The following is an 18,881-nucleotide window of genomic DNA, read 5'->3' on the forward strand; positions in this document are numbered from 1 at the left end:
CAATTTCAGGAAAGTTTGTGTTTATGTACCTTTAACACATTCGTACACCCACCGGAGTTAATTTTAGCAGTATATCACACTTTTCTCACCGTGGTGTGTTTGAGAATGAAGAGCCTGCAAAAGACCTCGGCTTCTGCTTGGCTCTGCTCTTACAAATGCGTAGTTTACTTAACCAATGAGATGGTGCCGTGGGCGGGCCAATGCTGGAGACACTGGCACGGCTGTATCTGAGCCAAAAGAACCAATTTTTCATTGGTCTGCTGGATTAAAAAAAGGCATTTGTTCGATGATTGTTACATTTAAAATGATAGTAATGGCGATAGAGATAATTATTACGATTTATTACCAATAATAAAAAAATTATAAATATAAAAATGCCAAATATCAACCGGGCCGATTATCAGTTGATTTCTACTTGAGACAAAGTAAGCTTGTGCATTATTGTGGCCAAAGTAAATAGTATTTACTGTACAGTTAATGTTTTCACATTCAAACTATTCCCATTGTTATATGCAAGGAAATAAAGGATAACCACTTAGAGCAGTGCTTCTCAAATATTTTCTGTTACGCTCCCCCCAACAAAGAAAAAAATAGGGGCGGGTTCTATTCTTTCTTCTGACACATGGCCTTAAAATCTACAGGAAGTAATAGTTCAAGTAATCAGTTGAACTACTCATATTCCCGGGCGCGGCCACCGCTGCTGCTGCTCACTGCTCCCCTCACCTCCCAGGGGGTGATCAAGTGTGATGGGTCAAATGCAGAGAATAATTTCGCCCACACCTAGTGTGTGTGTGTGTGACAATCATGGGTACTTTAACTTTACTTTTGAGCGAAAGTATACAGAGTGTATAAAGAGGAGGAGCTGTGTGTCCCAAACGTGTTGTTCAAGCTTTGAAGACCGTTATGGACATCAGCCCTAGAGGGCAGTGTTGTTCTGTACGTGCTTCTTCCCTCCTTGCTGTGGACTTAAAATGTGCACCTTTCAGCTACAACTTGCCCCTCAAACGTGTGTGTGGATCTAATTCATATTCTGTTGGCATGCAACAGAACTAAATATTTTGCCTGCCCGGCGTATAACGCGTCACATTGCCTGTAGATATGAGCAGATGTAAATTTTCCCTTTTGCACACACTTTGTTAATATTGCCTTTCCTCCTTCCCATCAGAGTCATGCCTCCTAAACCCTAATCACATCCACATCCAGCTGTTAATCTGTCCTCTGCCACTGCCCCAGTCCTTCGTTTAAGCGCAATATAGGGAAAAGTATCCACGTCCAGTCCACCTTTGGGCTTTAAAATGGAAATGATGCGGAGCGGTTATCCGCTGACTCCTCTTTGGTACCATGCAGGGATCCTCTCCTTTTCTCCGCCTGCTGCTCTTCAGGGGTTTCTTAGGCACGAGCACCATTGCAATCCTAAAATACAGGAAAGGAAGTGCGATGTTAGCGCCTGACTATTATGCCTAATTAGAGTCAGGAATGCCCGGAATGAAGGAGAGCGTAGGCGCCGCAGGGCCTTCTAACGATGCTGGCTGACTTCTTGACTATGGACGATTGGACGTTGGTTTTTCTTACTCTTCGGTATCATCTGAATAGAGACTACAACATTTTCTAGAGGATGCGTGTGGACTTGTTAAACTGAGTTTTTTGATTTGTGTCTTACCTCATGCTTTGCAGTGGCGTGTGCGTGCGCCTAATAAAATGCATGACTAACGAGTGATTAAAAAACATTTATGATGTGCTTTCGGCTCCTTGTAGGTATGCGCTGGTCTTTAAGATAATCATTGTATATCCAATATCACCATATATTGTCTCATCGAGGTTAGTTACCGCTGGAGTACAGTGCATGCTTTGCAGTTACTGTTTTGATAGGGCTTAGTTGTTACCCACATAGATTTGTAGTTCATTCTTGTCGTGAGTTAACTTAACATTATGTCAACATTACGTTGGTTAGTAAGACTCTTTCTGTTTGATGACTGTCTGTCTAATCAGTTACTGGTTATATCTTGTCTCTGACGAGGCAGAGAAACAATTTCTCAAGTTGTATCTACAAGCTACTTAGACAAACATAATACCTGTTTTTGAGGGAGTGTGAGATAATACGTCAAATCTTTCTGTGGTTGTCCAACTGTATCCAGAGCTGGCCACCACAAACAAAATGATGTATTGGAAACACTGGACTACACCTTGGTGGATTGAGAAACATACCATTTTAAGGTGCTACCGTGTGACTGTTGCCTTCAAAGAAAGTAGGGTCACATTTAGTGATGTCCAGATCCGATATTGATATCGGATACCGGCCCAATATCATCCAATAATTTTTATTTTTTTGCTGCTATCAGCTTGCATCTAAAATCTCAGATATACGTGCTCTGAGACAAGCAGTCACGCAGCGTGTTTACTTGTGCGAAGTTGGGCAGCCAATTAACAGGTTAATGTATTTCATTAAGCACACGGGGTTGGTCTTTTTTGTATTTTAGTGAAGTCATTTACAAAAAGTAAACATGGTAGGCTATTGGTTACTAGGAGCTAACGGCTACACAACAGCTAAGCACACAAGCAACACATCTGTAATAATTGTCCTTAATTGAACAATATTGCAGTTTAAAACACAACATCAAGTATGAAATAATTATAGTTGCACATTACTTGCAGTTACCAAGTCTCCAAGGCAGAAGTGTACTAAAAAGTATCCAGGAACAAACGTGTCTGCATTATTTAACTTACTACTGTAGGTCATGAATTATTGTGGCTACAAGGTGTTGTCAATAATTACCACTCCACTTCAATTTAGGTAAACAAATAATTAAAGACAGTCTATTTCCACTCCAGTTGAGTGTATTTCATACCTAGCATTGTTCTGAGTAATTTCACCTGATCAAACCTTTTACAACATTCCACACTAAATAAGTAATGATAGTATGTGCCGTGATTCAACTGATATTATATCGCATTGATATCAGTATTGGCCAATAGTCATGGTTTTAATACCGGTATCTTATCGTTAGTGAAAAAGGTGTAACGGGACACCCCTAGTCACATTTTTGCGTTCATCCCTCTAGAGAGGAGTGAGGAAGTGTTGCAGGTGGCTGAGGCCCCTGGCCCCAGAGTCCTTTCTGCGGAAGAGCAGCGCCGCCTTGCTGAACAGGAGGAGAACACGCTTAGGGAGCTGCGGCTCTTTCTCAGGGACGTGACCAAGCGCCTGGCCACGGACAAGCGCTTCAACATCTTTAGCAAGCCTGTCGACATTGACGAGGTGAGAACCAACATGGAGAACCTAGTGTTGTGCTGCTCAGACAGGGTTTTTAAGGTCTTTATGGGTCGTCACAGGTATTCGACTGACATGTTGTTCTCTTTGTGTGGCTGTCAGGTGTCCGACTACCTGGAGGTGATTCGACAGCCCATGGACCTGTCGACAGTCATGACAAAGATTGACAAGCACCAGTACCTAACGGCCAAAGACTTCCTGGTAGACATCGACCTCATCTGCAGCAACGCGTTAGAGTATAACCCCGATAAAGACCCAGGAGGTAAGACAGACAATGGTCATGCCGATAAACATGGACACGCTACACGTACATGTTCAGATGCAGCAGAACTTCTTTAAAAACATGTTGTCAAATAGAAATAAGCTTGTCGCCTTCATAAAATCCATACAGTTCCATTGTAAATTATTAGGTGTTAGTAACCACGGCAAATATTAAAACATAATAACTCTGTACATTTAATAAAAACATTGACATTTTCCTAAGGTTCATTACAGCGCCCCAGACGTTATTATAATTCCATACACTACTTAAGTATTAGCTGTAGAAATGGAGCTGAATTGGATATTGACAAACTTTGGAGTCGCAGCGTAATTGGGGTAACGCACAACTTCCCTGAGCGGTGAATCAGTGTGATCATTTGTTTTTGCAGTTGTGTTGCGCTCCATTAGTCATTGAGCGAGGCGAGGAGAAAAATAAAAATCATTCGATTTTTAAAATCTAATGACTTATTAAGTGAGCCTACAGGCGCTGTAATTACAAAAGCTCCGGGCGCCTTTTGTACAAGTCTGAAATTCAAATGAAGAAGGTGAATACGGTCTGCCGCTGAAAGACGCACTTCCTCGCTCCCAGTCTGTGCTGTGGAAAATGTGGAAAGACTGCATATGCATGAACATTTAATCTCGCCCCTTGTCTTGCAGCTAAAATTGATTTTCCTTGTGTTGTTCTCCTCTCTTGCCTTCTCGTTGCCATCTTGAGCATTGGAACATAACTGAAGACAAATATATACACAAGTAATGAACGAGACCTGCTGTTTGCTTAAAAACTTATCAAAATATAGAGTGCACTTTAAATGGCAGCGCGGACACACGAGAAAAATGTCCCACTTTCACTGAAAGAGAACGTAAGGGACAGCAGACTAGAATGATATTAATTGAAAGCAGTATACAGTGCTCCTGTTTGCACCCATTTGCTTGATGTAACTATTTTAATTCCCGCCTTGCCTGATACTGATAGGAAGAAATTCTCTGCCAGTCCAAATGGATAAATCATATCTGTCTTTGCAGGTGAGTGCACGCTCATTTGTTAGAGCGCAGGGCATACCAATGATACACTAAAGGGAGAGAACGCAATTAGGGAGTTTAATAAAGAAGACAAACGGGAGCCTCAATCCTGCTTGTTTTGGCCCAGAGAGTGTGGCCTGGATGTGGCACAATTAAGCCTCTAAGCATGATGTACTGGTGGTCAGCTTTTCTGTTATTGTTGTGCTCGTTTAGCTATGATTCTCCTGCTACATTGCTAATTGAACAGGTCGTTTAGGGATCTTCCAATCAATGTTTTATGCTTATGATTCCATGAATAAGATGTATAACAATATTTTTTAAATTTGTCAATGGTGAATGCTATTGACAGTGTTAACAATATCAAAACAATATTTAGACTAGTTCCTTATTTAATTGTATACAATTGTTTGACTAAACAAAGTCAATAGTGCACAACATCTAAACAAAAGCATAACACAGTAGGGCTGCAACTACCGGTAACTATTATTTTGATAGTCAATTAGTCAACGATTATCTTAACGATTAGTCAACTAATCGGATAATAAAGCGTACACATTTAATGGCTCCAATTTTTCCATCGGCTTCTAAATACACCTTAAGTTATTTTAGAAATGTGCCTACGAACAACAAAAATGACTAATTCCTTCATGAATATTTATTATCAATTGTTACAAAAATTTAAATGTCTAATAAAATGTCTATTTAAAAGAAAGAAAAGGTAAAGTGCTAAAAAAACGTTTAACTGTGTTTATGTATTAAAAAAAGTTAAAATAGCAATGAAAACAAACAACAAAACACAAAATCTAACTTCCTCAAAACGAAAAGCATGTTGTGACGTTTAAAAAGCTGCACACTGGTATATTGACTTTTGATTAACTCTTGGCAATTTTAGCTCTCTAATAGAATGAATGTATAGAAAAATATATTTAATTAATTCTTACAATTTTGGCTATTTAATAGATTGTATGTTTAATCCTATGATACATCCGTATTGGTGCCTGTCTGTCTCTGTCTGTGTGTGTTTGTGTGTTTGTGCACGCGCAGTTTGTGTTTGTTAATGGGCCTTTTTTTTTCATGTGTAGAATTCTACATTTGATTCGTAAAATGTTGGATATTTAATGGATTGTATATGTAGTCTTATGATCCTTTCGCGTTGGTGCCTGTCTATCTGTCTCTTTGTGTTTGTGTGTGCACGCGCGGTTTGCGTTTGTTAAAGTGTATTTTTTTAGGGCATTGCAAATTGACACTGCTTTAAAACGTACTTGAATTGATGTAGACAAAGTTTAGCTGGCTGACTTTTGCTAAAATGATAGTTAAGTTATTTTTTCAAAAATTTGTCTCACTCTCGTTAGTTAGCTAGCTAGCAAGGTAGAAGCTAACCTCTTACCGAGGTTGAGACAGTATTGTCTTTCCAAATGTCCGACGCCATGTCTCCGCTTTAAATGCTTGCGTATCACAGATGTACTGCAATAAAAATAAAGTCTGCTTTGCAAAATGAGCAAGGTATTCATGTTTTTTAACAAGAATAAGAGGAAATATCTTCACATTTTACATGTTATAACTGGCTATGTTTTAGCGAGTGACCCACTTCCGCCCGGAAAAACACGAGTGATGACGTCACGATTATTGTCTACAAATATAATTGTCGGTGACACATTTTATTGTCGACATCCATCAACAATGTCGACTAATCGTTGCAGCCCTATAACACAGTAGTGTTAGAAGGTACTCTGCTGTTTTTTTTAAACCCATATAGGTCCTGGAAGGGTTCAGGAAGTGGTCTAAATAATACATGGGATTGCCCAAATGTTATGAAGGGCCTCTGGTTCTTTTATGAATTGATTATGGGTCTACTAAAATGTGACCAAATCTGCTGGGTCAAATGTATATACAGCAATGTTATTATTTGGTTACATGTCTCTAGGCACTTTTGGTAGCCATCCACAAGCTTCTGGCAAGCTTCTGGTTGAATTTTTGACCACTTCTCTTGACAAAATTGGTGCAGTTCAGCTAAATTTGTTGGTTTTCTGACATGGACTTGTTTCTTCAGCATTGTCCACATGTTCTCAATGGGGTTTAAGTCAGGACTTTGGGAAGGCCATTCTAAAACCTTAATTCTAGCCTGATTTAGCCATTCTTTTACCACTTTTGACGTGTGTTTGGGGTCATTGTCCTGTTGGAACACCCAACTGCGCACAAGACCCAACCTCCGGGCTGATGATTTTAGGTTGTCCTGAAGAATTTGGAGGTAATCCTCCTTTTTCATTGTCCCATTTACTATTTGTAAAGCACCAGTTCCATTGGCAGCAAAACAGGCTCAGAACATAATACTACCACCACCATGCTTGACGGTAGGCAGTGTGTTCCTGGGATTAAAGGCCTCACCTTTTCTCCTCCAAACATATTGCTGGGTATTGTGGCCAAACAGCTCAATTTTTGTTTCATCTGACCACAGAACTTTCCTCCAGAAGGTCTTATCTTTGTCCATGTGATCAGCAGCAAACTTAAGACGAGCCTTAAGGTGTCGTTTCTGAAGCAAGGGCTTCCTTCTTACATGGTAGCCTCTCAGTCCATGGCGATGCAAAACACGCTTGACTGTGGACACTGACACCTGTGTTCCAGCAGCTTCCAATTCATTGCAGACCTGCTCTTTGGTGGTTCTCGGTTAAGTCTTGATCATCCTGACCAATTTTCTCTCAGCAGCAGGTATAATCTTGCGTTTTCTTCCTGATTGTGGCAGTGACAAAACTGTGCCATGCACTTTATACTTACAAACAATTGTCTGCGCAGTTGCTCTTGAGACCTTAAGCTGCTTTGAAATGGTTCCAATTGACTTTCCTGACTTGTTCAAGTCAATGATTCGTTTTCTCAGATCTGTGCTAAGTTCCTTTGACTTTCCCATTGTCGCGTTTGTAACAGAGTCTAATGACTGCATCACATGAGCCCTATTTAAATGGGCTCAGAGAAGTCAACAGGTGTCGTCAATCATAATCAGTCACATGAAGTTAAGAGGCCATGCCATGAAGCTAATTTTATTTGATGGTCACTTTTCTACATCACCAAAATATATAATGTACAGGTAAAAGCCAGTAAATTAGAATATTTTGAAAAACTTGATTTATTTCAGTAATTGCATTCAAAAGGTGTAACTTGTACATTATATTTATTCATTGCACACAGACTGATGCATTCAAATGTTTATTTCATTTAATTTTGATGATTTGATGTGGCAACAAATGAAAATCCAAAATTCCGTGTGTCACAAAATTAGAATATTACTTAAGGCTAATACAAAAAAGGGATTTTTGGAAATGTTGGCCAACTGAAAAGTATGAAAATGAAAAATATGAGCATGTACAATACTCAATACTTGGTTGGAGCTCCTTTTGCCTCAATTACTGCGTTAATGCGGCGTGGCATGGAGTCGATGAGTTTCTGGCACTGCTCAGGTGTTATGAGAGCCCAGGTTGCTCTGATAGTGGCCTTCAACTCTTCTGCGTTTTTGGGTCTGGCATTCTGCATCTTCCTTTTCACGATACCCCACAGATTTTCTATGGGGCTAAGGTCAGGGGAGTTGGCGGGCCAATTTAGAACAGAAATACCATGGTCCGTAAACCAGGCACGGGTAGATTTTGCGCTGTGTGCAGGCGCCAAGTCTTGTTGGAACTTGAAATCTCCATCTCCATAGAGCAGGTCAGCAGCAGGAAGCATGAAGTGCTCTAAAACTTGCTGGTAGACGGCTGCGTTGACCCTGGAAAAAAGAGCTGGACTGCTGCTGAGTGGTCCAAAGTCATGTTTTCTGACGAAAGCAAATTTTGCATTTCCTTTGGAAATCGAGGTCCCAGAGTCTGGAGGAAGACAGGAGAGGCACAGGATCCACGTTGCCTGAAGTCTAGTGTAAAGTTTCCACCATCAGTGATGGTTTGGGGTGCCATGTCATCTGCTGCTGTCGGTCCACTCTGTTTCCTGAGATCCAGGTTCAAAAGTTTGGGGTCACCCAAACAATTTTGTGGAATAGCCTTCACTTCTAAGAACAAGAATAGACTGTCGAGTTTCAGATGAAAGTTCTCTTTTTCTGGCCATTTTGAGCGTTTAATTGACCCCACAAATGTGATGCTCCAGAAACACAATCTGCTCAAAGGAAGGTTAGTTTAGTAGCTTCTGTAACGAGCTAAACTGTTTTCAGATGTGTGAACATGATTGCACAAGGGTTTTCTAATCATCAATTAGCCTTCTGAGCCAATGAGCAATCACATTGTACCATTAGAACACTGGAGTGATAGTTGCTGGAAATGGGCCTCTATACACCTATGTAGATATTGCACCAAAAAACAGACATTTGCAGCTAGAATAGTCATTTACCACATTAGCAATGTATAGAGTGTATTTCTTTAAAGTTAAGACTAGTTTAAAGTTATCTTCATTGAAAAGTACAGTGCTTTTCCTTCAAAAAAAAGGACATTTAAATGTGACCCCAAACGGTAGTGTAAAACTCAAAGCAGTTTGGCTAATGAAGATGAAGTCTAATAAACAAGCTTTGGTTCAGTACAACAATTTGGCCAACTTTAATAAACAGGAGTGATACCTCTCTCTTCGAATACACAATCTTAAAACTTGCGTTCAGTTTGATGAGATGACAAAACATTATAGCTAGTATTTGTTATTTGAACACTGATACCGTTTGCAGTAAAATAAAGGACGAGTGAGCATCCCAGTAAACAAACTAAAGACTTTATAAACAAGTTGTGGCAATATTCCAGACATATCGAATGCTGCATTTTTCCTCACGTGGTCAACTATGTCACAGCTGATAGACGCTGTATTGAGAAAATAAAATCAACATCAAAAAGTGTTCTCCTTCGCTGTATACTTTTAGTGTGGGACAGATGTGTCTGTCTCCAATATTGTCCACACCTGTCTCCATCTAAAAACAAGCAGTGCGCTCTTAAACGCACGCCGAGACTCCACGGAGATGAAGCGAGGGAAAATGAAGTTAAACCAAGCGTTTGGCTCTGTTTACTCCGAGGGGAAATTTCCATAGCAAAGTCTGTGTAGTTTGTTCCGCAATAATTTTCAAGCCAAACTACGTTAGTGAGCATGCGCCACCGCTGCTGTGACTTAATTTCCAGGAAGTAAGCAGTGTTGCTTAAAATGCATTAATAAATAAAGTTTTTTCAATACTTCAAAATTTAAACGGTGTTACTAACCGTCTGGAATTTTACCGCGGTTTATCATTATATCGTTTACCGTTACAACCCAACCCTAAAACCGAGGTACAGACCGTAGAGTGGGTTACCTGTGTCATTGCAACTCGGTATACAGAAGCTAATGAATTAAAAACAATATTATGCTGCCTTTGAAAAATATTAGGAGGAGTGAGGGTGAGAAGGAATAAAAAAAGACATGTAAAAAGAGAAATTTAAGGAAGGAGAAAAGTTCATGTTTAGAACGTTCCTGTTACTAAGAGTCGATGTAAGTACCCTATTTTCTGGGCTATAAGCTGCACCGGTTTATAAATCATAACCAATCAATTTTAGAGGGAAACATAGGTTTTCATATGTTAGCCGTACCGGACTATAAGCTGAAGATATATATTTTAAATGTTTATTTACATACTTTTGTGTGTGAATGTGGAGTAAATGAATGATGGCTTCTTAGTTCTCCGTGAATTGCTATGAGTGTCTAGAAAAGTGCTTCAGTATATAAATGTATTCCATTATCATTATTATAATAATAATAATTATTATTGCACTGAATTGCACTGATTTTATTTTAAGATATTAGGTTTAAACTCAATAGCGCAGCGATAACATTGTTTTGAATGTTCTCATGACTTGCAATCGATCGACTGCCCTGAGAATACAATGACCTGGATGAATGAGAATATCCATAGGCGTGTTTTGCATATGTTTTATACATTTTTCTTACAATTATTACCTGAAAAAAATATTTGGGGGGAATTAATTTGTAAAAAATGGTATAGTGTGTGTGAATGTGAGTGTGAATGCTGTCTGTCTATCTGTGTTGGCCCTGCGATGAGGTGGCGACTTGTCCAGGGTGTACACCGCCTTCCGCCCGAATGCAGCTGAGATAGGCTGTAGCACCCCCCGCGACCCCGAAAGGGACAAGCGGTAAAAAATGGATGGATGGATGTATAAACACTTTAAAAAAAAATAGATTAATCAATAAATCTAAAAAAATAATGGATAGATTAGTCAATTCGAGAAATAATTGTTCGATGCAGCCCTAGTGCATACCCCGTATAAATAATTTATAATGTCATGCTGCGCAGCGTTTACATTATTATAGTTATTTCGGTGTATTGTGATAACTTACTTGTAATATTCACAAAATAGAATGTGGCAAAATTGGTCAGAAATAATAGTGACGTTGGGGATTTCCCAATTACAACACAATGTGGCATTTGTGTCACTAGTATTTTCGATCGAGAGATTCGAGCAAAAAAAATAGTAATAAATAAAGTAATATATCTGTGGAACATCATGATAAATCTAAATTCAAAAGTCTTGATTCAGAATTTTAAGCGACGGGTCTTTCAGCTTTGAAGGGGGACAAATCAGAAGTGCTGCTAAGTAATAGTAGATTGGGATTTGAAGCAGACGAGCTCCCACCCGGCCATCTGCCATTTGCCGTGCCTTCCTTTGTGAAAGGCAGTTTCATAATGCGCGCGCACACACACACGCGGCAACTGCCCCCATCACAATTAAGCAGCCTTCCTCCAATTGGACAAATTTTTGGCAGATTGTGACCCTGCCGCCACTCTCTGCGTGCGGCACTGCCGCCGCCGCCTGCCTGTCTGCCGTAATGAGAGATGGCCTGTTTACGGTGGATACGCTTTTAGGCTCTCCTCTTCAGCTTTGCCTTTCATTTTCTTGCTGTGCAGTCACTGAAAATGGGGGATTAATAATGCCCGAAAACATCAGAGAGGAAGGGATGCCGTAGTGAGGTGAAGACTGGTATGAGAAAACACATGGGATGAAAGTAGGTGTCCTATTTTGGACTAAATGGGCGAAGTGTCAACATCGAGACCGTTTTGCATTATGCCTGCAAACATTTCTCACCAAAACCAACTTTTTGTTAAATTCAAGCGGCGGGGATCGTGCTGCAATCCTTTTTCTCACAGATGCACTCAAATGAGGCATGATGCCCACCTCAAACGCATAATAGGATGCAGCATTAAAACAACACTGAATGTTTCGGGAAAATGTACAAATGTTGTCTACAGAGCAAAGTGCATTACCTAGCGTGTTCCCTTCTTTCTCAGACAAGGTGATCAGGCACCGAGCGTGCAGCTTGAAGGACACGGCGCACGCCATCTTTGCCTCAGAGCTCGACCCCGAGTTTGATCGAATGTGCGAGGACATCAAGGAGACGCACAGCAAAAGTGGTGAGCCTTTTTTCCGATACCTTTGAGACTGGAAACATTGGTGTAACACGTCCTGTAACCTGCAAAGTCAGGCTTTAAAAATAAAAGCACAATTTGTATTTCCCCCTCTTTTTTCCCTGAATGTTCTCATATTTTGGAATGCAGATGTTGACAGGTAAAATTAGGGAAAATAATAAAATGTAGTTAAACTTATCAACATATATATTCTCAATATTATCAACAGTAGTTATAGGTCAAACGATACTGAAGCATCGATGCCTTAAGAAACACAAGGAGCGTGTACACTGTGTCCCTCAAGACCTCAATGTGTGTCGCTTTAAGAAAAAAAAACACATGACCTATACTGCTGCACTGGCATTTGACTGCGTAGTGCCAAACTAGAAGGGCTTGTTTCGGCCCACAAGTGATAGCTCATACTAAAGGAAGTCAGAGGAGTGGCATGTTTTTGTTCCCATAATCGATCTAAATGGAACTAAGATAAAGGAAACATTTCTATAGGGGAAGTAAAAAAATTTTGAATGTTGCCTATCGTTCACAATTCTTATGAGAGACAAGAAAACTGCTTTTTTTTCATCTAATTTTTAATAATCGGCTTCTTTTAGGTGGCCATCAGTGCAGCTAATGGAAGCGATCTATTTTGCCTCAAAATCACTCTAAAAAGGCACCAAAAAACGCCAACAAGACTTAATTTACTGTATGTTCGTAACCTGTGCAATAAATAATCTGTAACACCATGGTTATTGTAAGCGCAAACACAGAGGCACTGTTATTTACTGCAGTAACACATCGCCTTTCGACAGCATGCTACGGCTTTAGCTGTAAGATAGCTTCTGTATCAGCAGCTAAATGTCTTTTGAATTTGTAATGCAAAACACAATGTAATAGTACAACAATCTTACTGACTGAAAAACATGAACAATCATATTATTGTATCTGTAAAGTATTAACCCACATTTCATGTTTTGTTGGTACAAAGCTAGCTTGACAGTGTATGTAGTTAAAAACAAGCATGGTGTGCTGCATGTATCATGGTCAATATTACAGTGACTTACTCGATGGGCAGTCTTCCGTTTAATCAAACTGGCAGGGCTGGTTTTTTTTTTCCCAATTGATTTTGTGTAAGCACTCCATTTATGTCAGCAAAGCGTGGCTCCAAGCGCCACATTTGCAGCATCAAGTCACGCTGGTCCTGATTCTCTCGGCTCCCATCTGCTCCAACATTTCACCCTCTCTTTGTGCTCGCTTCTATAACCAGCAGTTAATTCTCTGTATATTCAGCTTCAAAAAGATAAGGTTATGAATCCTCATTTGTCCAAAAATAGTCAAATTACGCCATGAATAGAATACACACACATTTGTTTCCAGAAGTTGGAAGTGCGTTGCTATGGGCACGGAAATAATTGCACCTAGGAAATAAGTTCCGGTCATGCTTAAAATGACCAAAATAAAGTGATTATTGTACATATTACATATTGTTATGAATGTGTCTGTTACTACATTATATATATATATATAATATATATATATTTTAGTGTCCCGATACCAATATTTTGGTACCGGTACCAAAATGTATTTCGGTACTTTTTGATACTTTTCTAAATAAAGGGGACCACAAAAAATGGCATTGGTTTATTTTAACAAAAAATCTTAGTGTACATTAATTATATGTTTCTTATTGCAATGTTGTCCTTAAATGCAATAGTGAACATACAAGACAACTTTTCTTTTAGTAGTAAGTAAACAAACAAAGGCTCCTAATTAGTCTGCTGACGTATGCAGTAACATATCGTGTCATTTATCATTCTATTATGATGTCAACATTATAAAGGACAAGCTGTAAAAATGAATTATTAATCTACTTGTTTATTTACTGTTAATATCTGCTTATTTTTCGTTTCAACATTTTCTATCTACATTTCTGTTAAAATGTAATAATCACTTATTCTTCTGTTGTTTGATACTTTACATTAGTTTTGGATGATACCACAAATTTGGGTATCAATCCGATATCAAGTCGTTACAGGATCATACATTGGTCATATTCAAAGTCCCCATGTGTCCAGGGACGTATTTCCTGAACATAATATACATTTTTTAAAAACAAAAAAAAATGTTGTGATGATAAAAAATATCGATGTAATCATAGTAATATCGACTAGATACACTCCTGTACTTGGTATCATTACAGTGGATGTAAGGTGTAGATCCACCCATGGCGTTTGTTTACATTGTGACGCCGGTGAGCTACGGTGTGTTGAGAAGAATGTTTAGCTATTCCTCATATTCCAGTGATAACTATACTTGTAAGAAACTTACTTTATTTAGAAGTAGCTAAAATACTGCAGACTGCGGATGGACTTTAGCCGCTTGCTAGCTAGCCATGTCTTAAAGCACCTCTTCCTGAGGGCGTTTCAGAGTTATAACTTCACCTTAACCGTCAGTTTTTAGGCCAAAATGCATCCATTGTCCCTTTTCTGTCTACACACCGTCTGCTAGTAAGTACTCTGTAATTGTGCACTGCCGAACATGCTTCTCTGCTCGTAAAACCAGCAATATCATGACGTAACGAGGCAACGGGGGGTGGAGGACCGGTACTTTTTAGAGGCGGTATATTTAAAGTACCACTGATATACCAAATATGATTCATTAGTATCGCGGTACTACACTAGTACCGGTATACCATATATATATATACTTGCAGCGTGTATATAAAATGTTGGAGGGTTTTAAAATTGTTTTAGAGAGTTTTGAAGGCTACAATGGTGACTCCCATTTGCCGCAACTTGCAAGCGTTTTTTGTTTTCAGTATCCTAAAATAAGACGTATGTGTTCTTATCTCTGAGGGATTGTGAATCAATCAATCAATCAATCAATGTTTATTTATATAGCCCTAAATCACAAGTGTCTCAAAGGGCTGAATGATATGCAAAATTCCAAAAAGAGTGCAGTTCCCCTTTAGGAAAAGATCCTTTTGATTTCATAGCGCCAAATAAGGTACATTTTCATTTTCTGTTTACTGTTTTCTGTTGGCACATTGACCAAAGTTGCATGTGTTATATTTCTTTCTGTATAGCTATTTGTTCAAAAACTATTATATTTGCTCACTATCAATTTCATTTGCAGGTTAAATGTAGTGACTTTTTAAATCCAGGCAATGGCACCATTATTAAATTCCAACACATTATCAGTGGAGTGTCAGTACAGCTAGTCAGTGAGGAGTCATTTAAACCTCACTACAAGTGTAAAAGGAAGTTGACCACTATTGATGATAATACAAAAATAAGTTGACAATTGCCAACAAAATGTTTGAAATTATTAACTGTGGCGTGTGGCGATACAGTAGTCTTATATAGCGCTATTCTCTAGTGACTAAAAGCACTTTACATAGTGAAACCCATTATCTAAGTTACATTTAAACCAGTGTGGGTGGCACTGGGATCAGGTGGATAAAGTATTTTGCCCAAGGACACAACAGATGTGACTTGGATGGCAGAAGCGGGGATCGAACCCAGAACACTCAAGTTGCTGGCACGGCCGCTCTACTAATCGAGCTACGCCACCCCACAAATGTCCCGAAAAAGGTCAGAAAAAGCAATATGCACAGAAATAACGCTAAAAGGCTTGGTGGCACCAACTTTAAATAACTGTTGGTGGCCCTGCGATGAGGTGGCAAATTGTCCAGGGTGTACCCTGCCTTCTGCAGCTGAGATAGGCTCCAGCACCCCCCGCGACCCCAAAAGGGACAAGCGGTAGAAAATGGATGGATGGATGTATATAAAAACGAAAAATTAATTATTGCTCGATAAACACAAATTCCAGTAAAAGCAAAACGTGCACAAAAATAACGCAAAAATGTTTGGTAGTGCCAACTTAAAATATTTGTAGATTGTATATAAAAACAAATAACATATTAATTCTCTATTTAACTAGCATTATACAAATCTCAATAGTGGTCAAATGATGCATGCAAGCTCTTCGTTTTGTATACTGTCAAATATTAACCCGTGGCGCCATGCCACGTATGCAAATAACCCTGTTTATGATCGCTACCCAAGGAATTGGCTAATTAGCGCTTGCTTAAAACCAGTGCTGCCTAACAGGGCTCCCATACATAGTGAATACATTTGAACTTACAATGTCTGAATGTTGGCTGAGGTGCTTCTTGCTACGCACGAATCTGAGCATATGTATGTGCATATGCGAGCAAATGTTAACCTTATAATCTAAAGCCCATAAAGAATTGGATAATGATGTTGCATTTCGCGGTATAGCTCGTAAGTGCAAGAGCGGTTGCTAATCTACAATACGCACAACTCTTAAGGTCCTGTTGACAAAGCAGTGGCCATATCTAGCCGTTAAAGTTGTTCCCCATCGTGTTTGCATGTACCCTTTTTATGAACTGAAAGCACATTATGCTCAATGAATAATGCAAGAGCCAGAGGTCAGCTCCTTAAGAATTGAACGTTGTGCTTTTTAAATATTTCATCCTTCAGTCAGGGTCCTTTTTTGTACAAAGCTATGCCGTCAGCGCCGCGTTTGTATGATGCTGAGTTGGTTTGTGTGTCCTGGGACTTGTTTCACTTGAAGTGAATTGAGACATGATAAAAATGGCGAGAATAAATGTCAGAAATTAAATCTCTCATTGGATTCAACTCCACCTCCTGTTTTAGATACCTGTCTCACTCCAGCTGTCAGCATGAATTACAAGACTGGGAGACACAGGAGCAATGCAGTCCATACATTCCAGCACAAACTTGTGGTCATGGGATTTGGATATTGCAAACCCAAAATACTCTCTTGCAGGGGCCCTGTTTTTCACTACAGATATACCAGTAATCCAATGCTACTCTAGATCCTATGTGTGTAGAAGCAAATATATGTGCACAGTGCTCAGCCTAACTTAATCTTCTGTGGAAACAGCAGACCAGCAGGCGCCAACACAGCCCGCAGCATCATCTCCAAGCACTCCGGTTACCAGAAAGAACCATGTTGCTGCTTCTGCTGCTGCTGCTGCTTCTTCTCCTGCTGCTGCTGCTGTTGCTGCTGTTGCTGCTGTTGGGGAAGAGCAGACGAAGAGCAGCACTCAGGGTGAAGCTACGGAGAAACCCTGCACCCCCAGTGAGTACTGCAAGATAATACTGTACACACACCTGAGACTAAATAAAGCTATGCAGTCACATGGCTTCCATAGCCAGTAAACTCACACATGAAAGGATTGAATTTACTGTCTTATTTAATTTAATGACTGTAAATCACTAACCTGACTCTTGCCAGACCCTTGTAGTTCGCTGAGCTCCACACAAGGGTCTGGGCTCGAAGGCATTGCAAACTCCTTCAAGATAGCAAAAAGTATTGAACCAATTAGGATCGCTGGGCGGGATTTCGTAGATGTGACGTAGCGCCGAAGCGACTGTTTGATTCAAACAACAATGGCGGCACGCAGCACTAGCTGCGTTGTGTGCTGACAGTGATTCTGCTATTGCAACTGTTTTGTTGAATCTATCGAATATTAATTATTTAAAAGATGAACAAAGAACGGTTTTGAAGGCATTTATTGGTGGTAAGTATGTTTTGGCTGTTGTTCCGACCGGGTTTGGATTTCCCAGCGTCGCTCTCATCAGCGTCACGGGTTGATTTCGATGTGAGTGGTTGAAGTAACACGTCATTCAAGATAGCGGACAAGTGGTTTATCCAATCACATATAATATTTTTTTTTACAAGGCCCCGTTTTCTGAAATACATCTCCTACTGAGAACTCCCAGATCCTTGTGTGGAGCTCAGCGAACTGCAAGGATTTGGCAAGAGTCAGGTTAGTAAATCACAGGCCACATTAGCTAATTAATACAATTAGTTTGCAGCATGGTGGTAATATAATAATACAGTTAAACACAATCCCTTCATGAATGCTTGTTGTCTCAGATTTGTTAGGATTTCAAGGAACATTTTCCCAAAGTGAAAAAAAACTAAATCAAGTAACGTTTTAACATTAACAGTCATAAGTGTAACTACTGTTAATTCATTAAGGCGTAAATCATGTCTTGACGCCTGGTCGCAAGTGAATTGGCATTTATGTCATCAAAAAGGATGACACTAGAAAACCTAATGCTTTGAATATGACTTCATGTTATTTATTTTAGCTGTGCTAAAGGAGGTGAAGTATAAATGAAGTATAAGGCCTGTCAAATCTTACCTTTTTTCTCCTTAAATTTCCAATTGGCACACAAGTGTAACAGTAAATTAACCACTAATGGGTACGAAAAGTTAGTTTTGCGTAATAGAGTCCCTAAAGAGGAACTGCACTTATTTTGGAATTTTGCCTATCGTTTGCAATCATTATGAGAGACGAGAACACACGTGTTTAGTTTTAAGATTTTAAAGATGATAAAAAACGCTTGGAAGATGCGGCTAATGGGAGTCATCGTTGGAGCATTCAAAACAACTGCAAAACCCTCCATCAATGTTTTGTATACATACTTGAAGTCTATATATAATGGACATAACAGACATGTTCATAACAATATGTATTATGTTAAATATTTACCGTATATGGATAATTTTAATCAATGGGGGGGACTGATGTCTTCAGCGCATTGATTTCCATTTCCATAGCCGCACACGTCCGACTTCCAGCAACAAATGTGTATTCTTACTTCCGGAAACAAAGGCGTGTGTGTTTTAATCATGGCAGAATCGATAACAGACAACAAATACGACTGTTTTTGGACAAATGAGGATTCACAACCTTATATTTTTTAAGCTAAACACACTAAGGCTTAACTGCCTCTTCTTGAAGCGAACACGAAGGAAGAGTGAGACGTAGAAGTAGACGAAAGACGAGAGAGTGAGGTGAAAGTGGCGACTCTATAAAGGTGGAACTTGGATCCAAGCTATTTGACATAAATGGACAGCTTACCCAACTGAACCGAA

The 18,881-nt window shown here is 39.5% G+C and overlaps 1 protein-coding gene across 4 annotated transcripts in view; it reads left to right on the top strand.

The window, feature by feature from the left end:
- atad2b (ATPase family AAA domain containing 2B) overlaps positions 1-18,881 on the top strand; it is a 152,732-nt gene that overhangs the window by 67,851 nt on the left and 66,000 nt on the right. For 3 of the 4 annotated variants that reach the window (XM_062044939.1, XM_062044942.1, XM_062044941.1), the window contains exons 21-24: positions 3,060-3,253; positions 3,368-3,527; positions 11,832-11,954; positions 16,875-17,072. In XM_062044939.1, coding sequence (XP_061900923.1) covers positions 3,060-3,253; positions 3,368-3,527; positions 11,832-11,954; positions 16,875-17,072 — 675 coding nt within the window. The remainder of the gene's footprint in view (positions 1-3,059; positions 3,254-3,367; positions 3,528-11,831; positions 11,955-16,874; positions 17,073-18,881) is intronic. The other variant, XM_062044940.1, reaches the window with a different exon arrangement.

This window comes from Entelurus aequoreus, linkage group LG04 (genome assembly GCF_033978785.1).
Source record: "Entelurus aequoreus isolate RoL-2023_Sb linkage group LG04, RoL_Eaeq_v1.1, whole genome shotgun sequence".
Lineage (NCBI taxonomy): Eukaryota > Metazoa > Chordata > Actinopteri > Syngnathiformes > Syngnathidae > Entelurus > Entelurus aequoreus.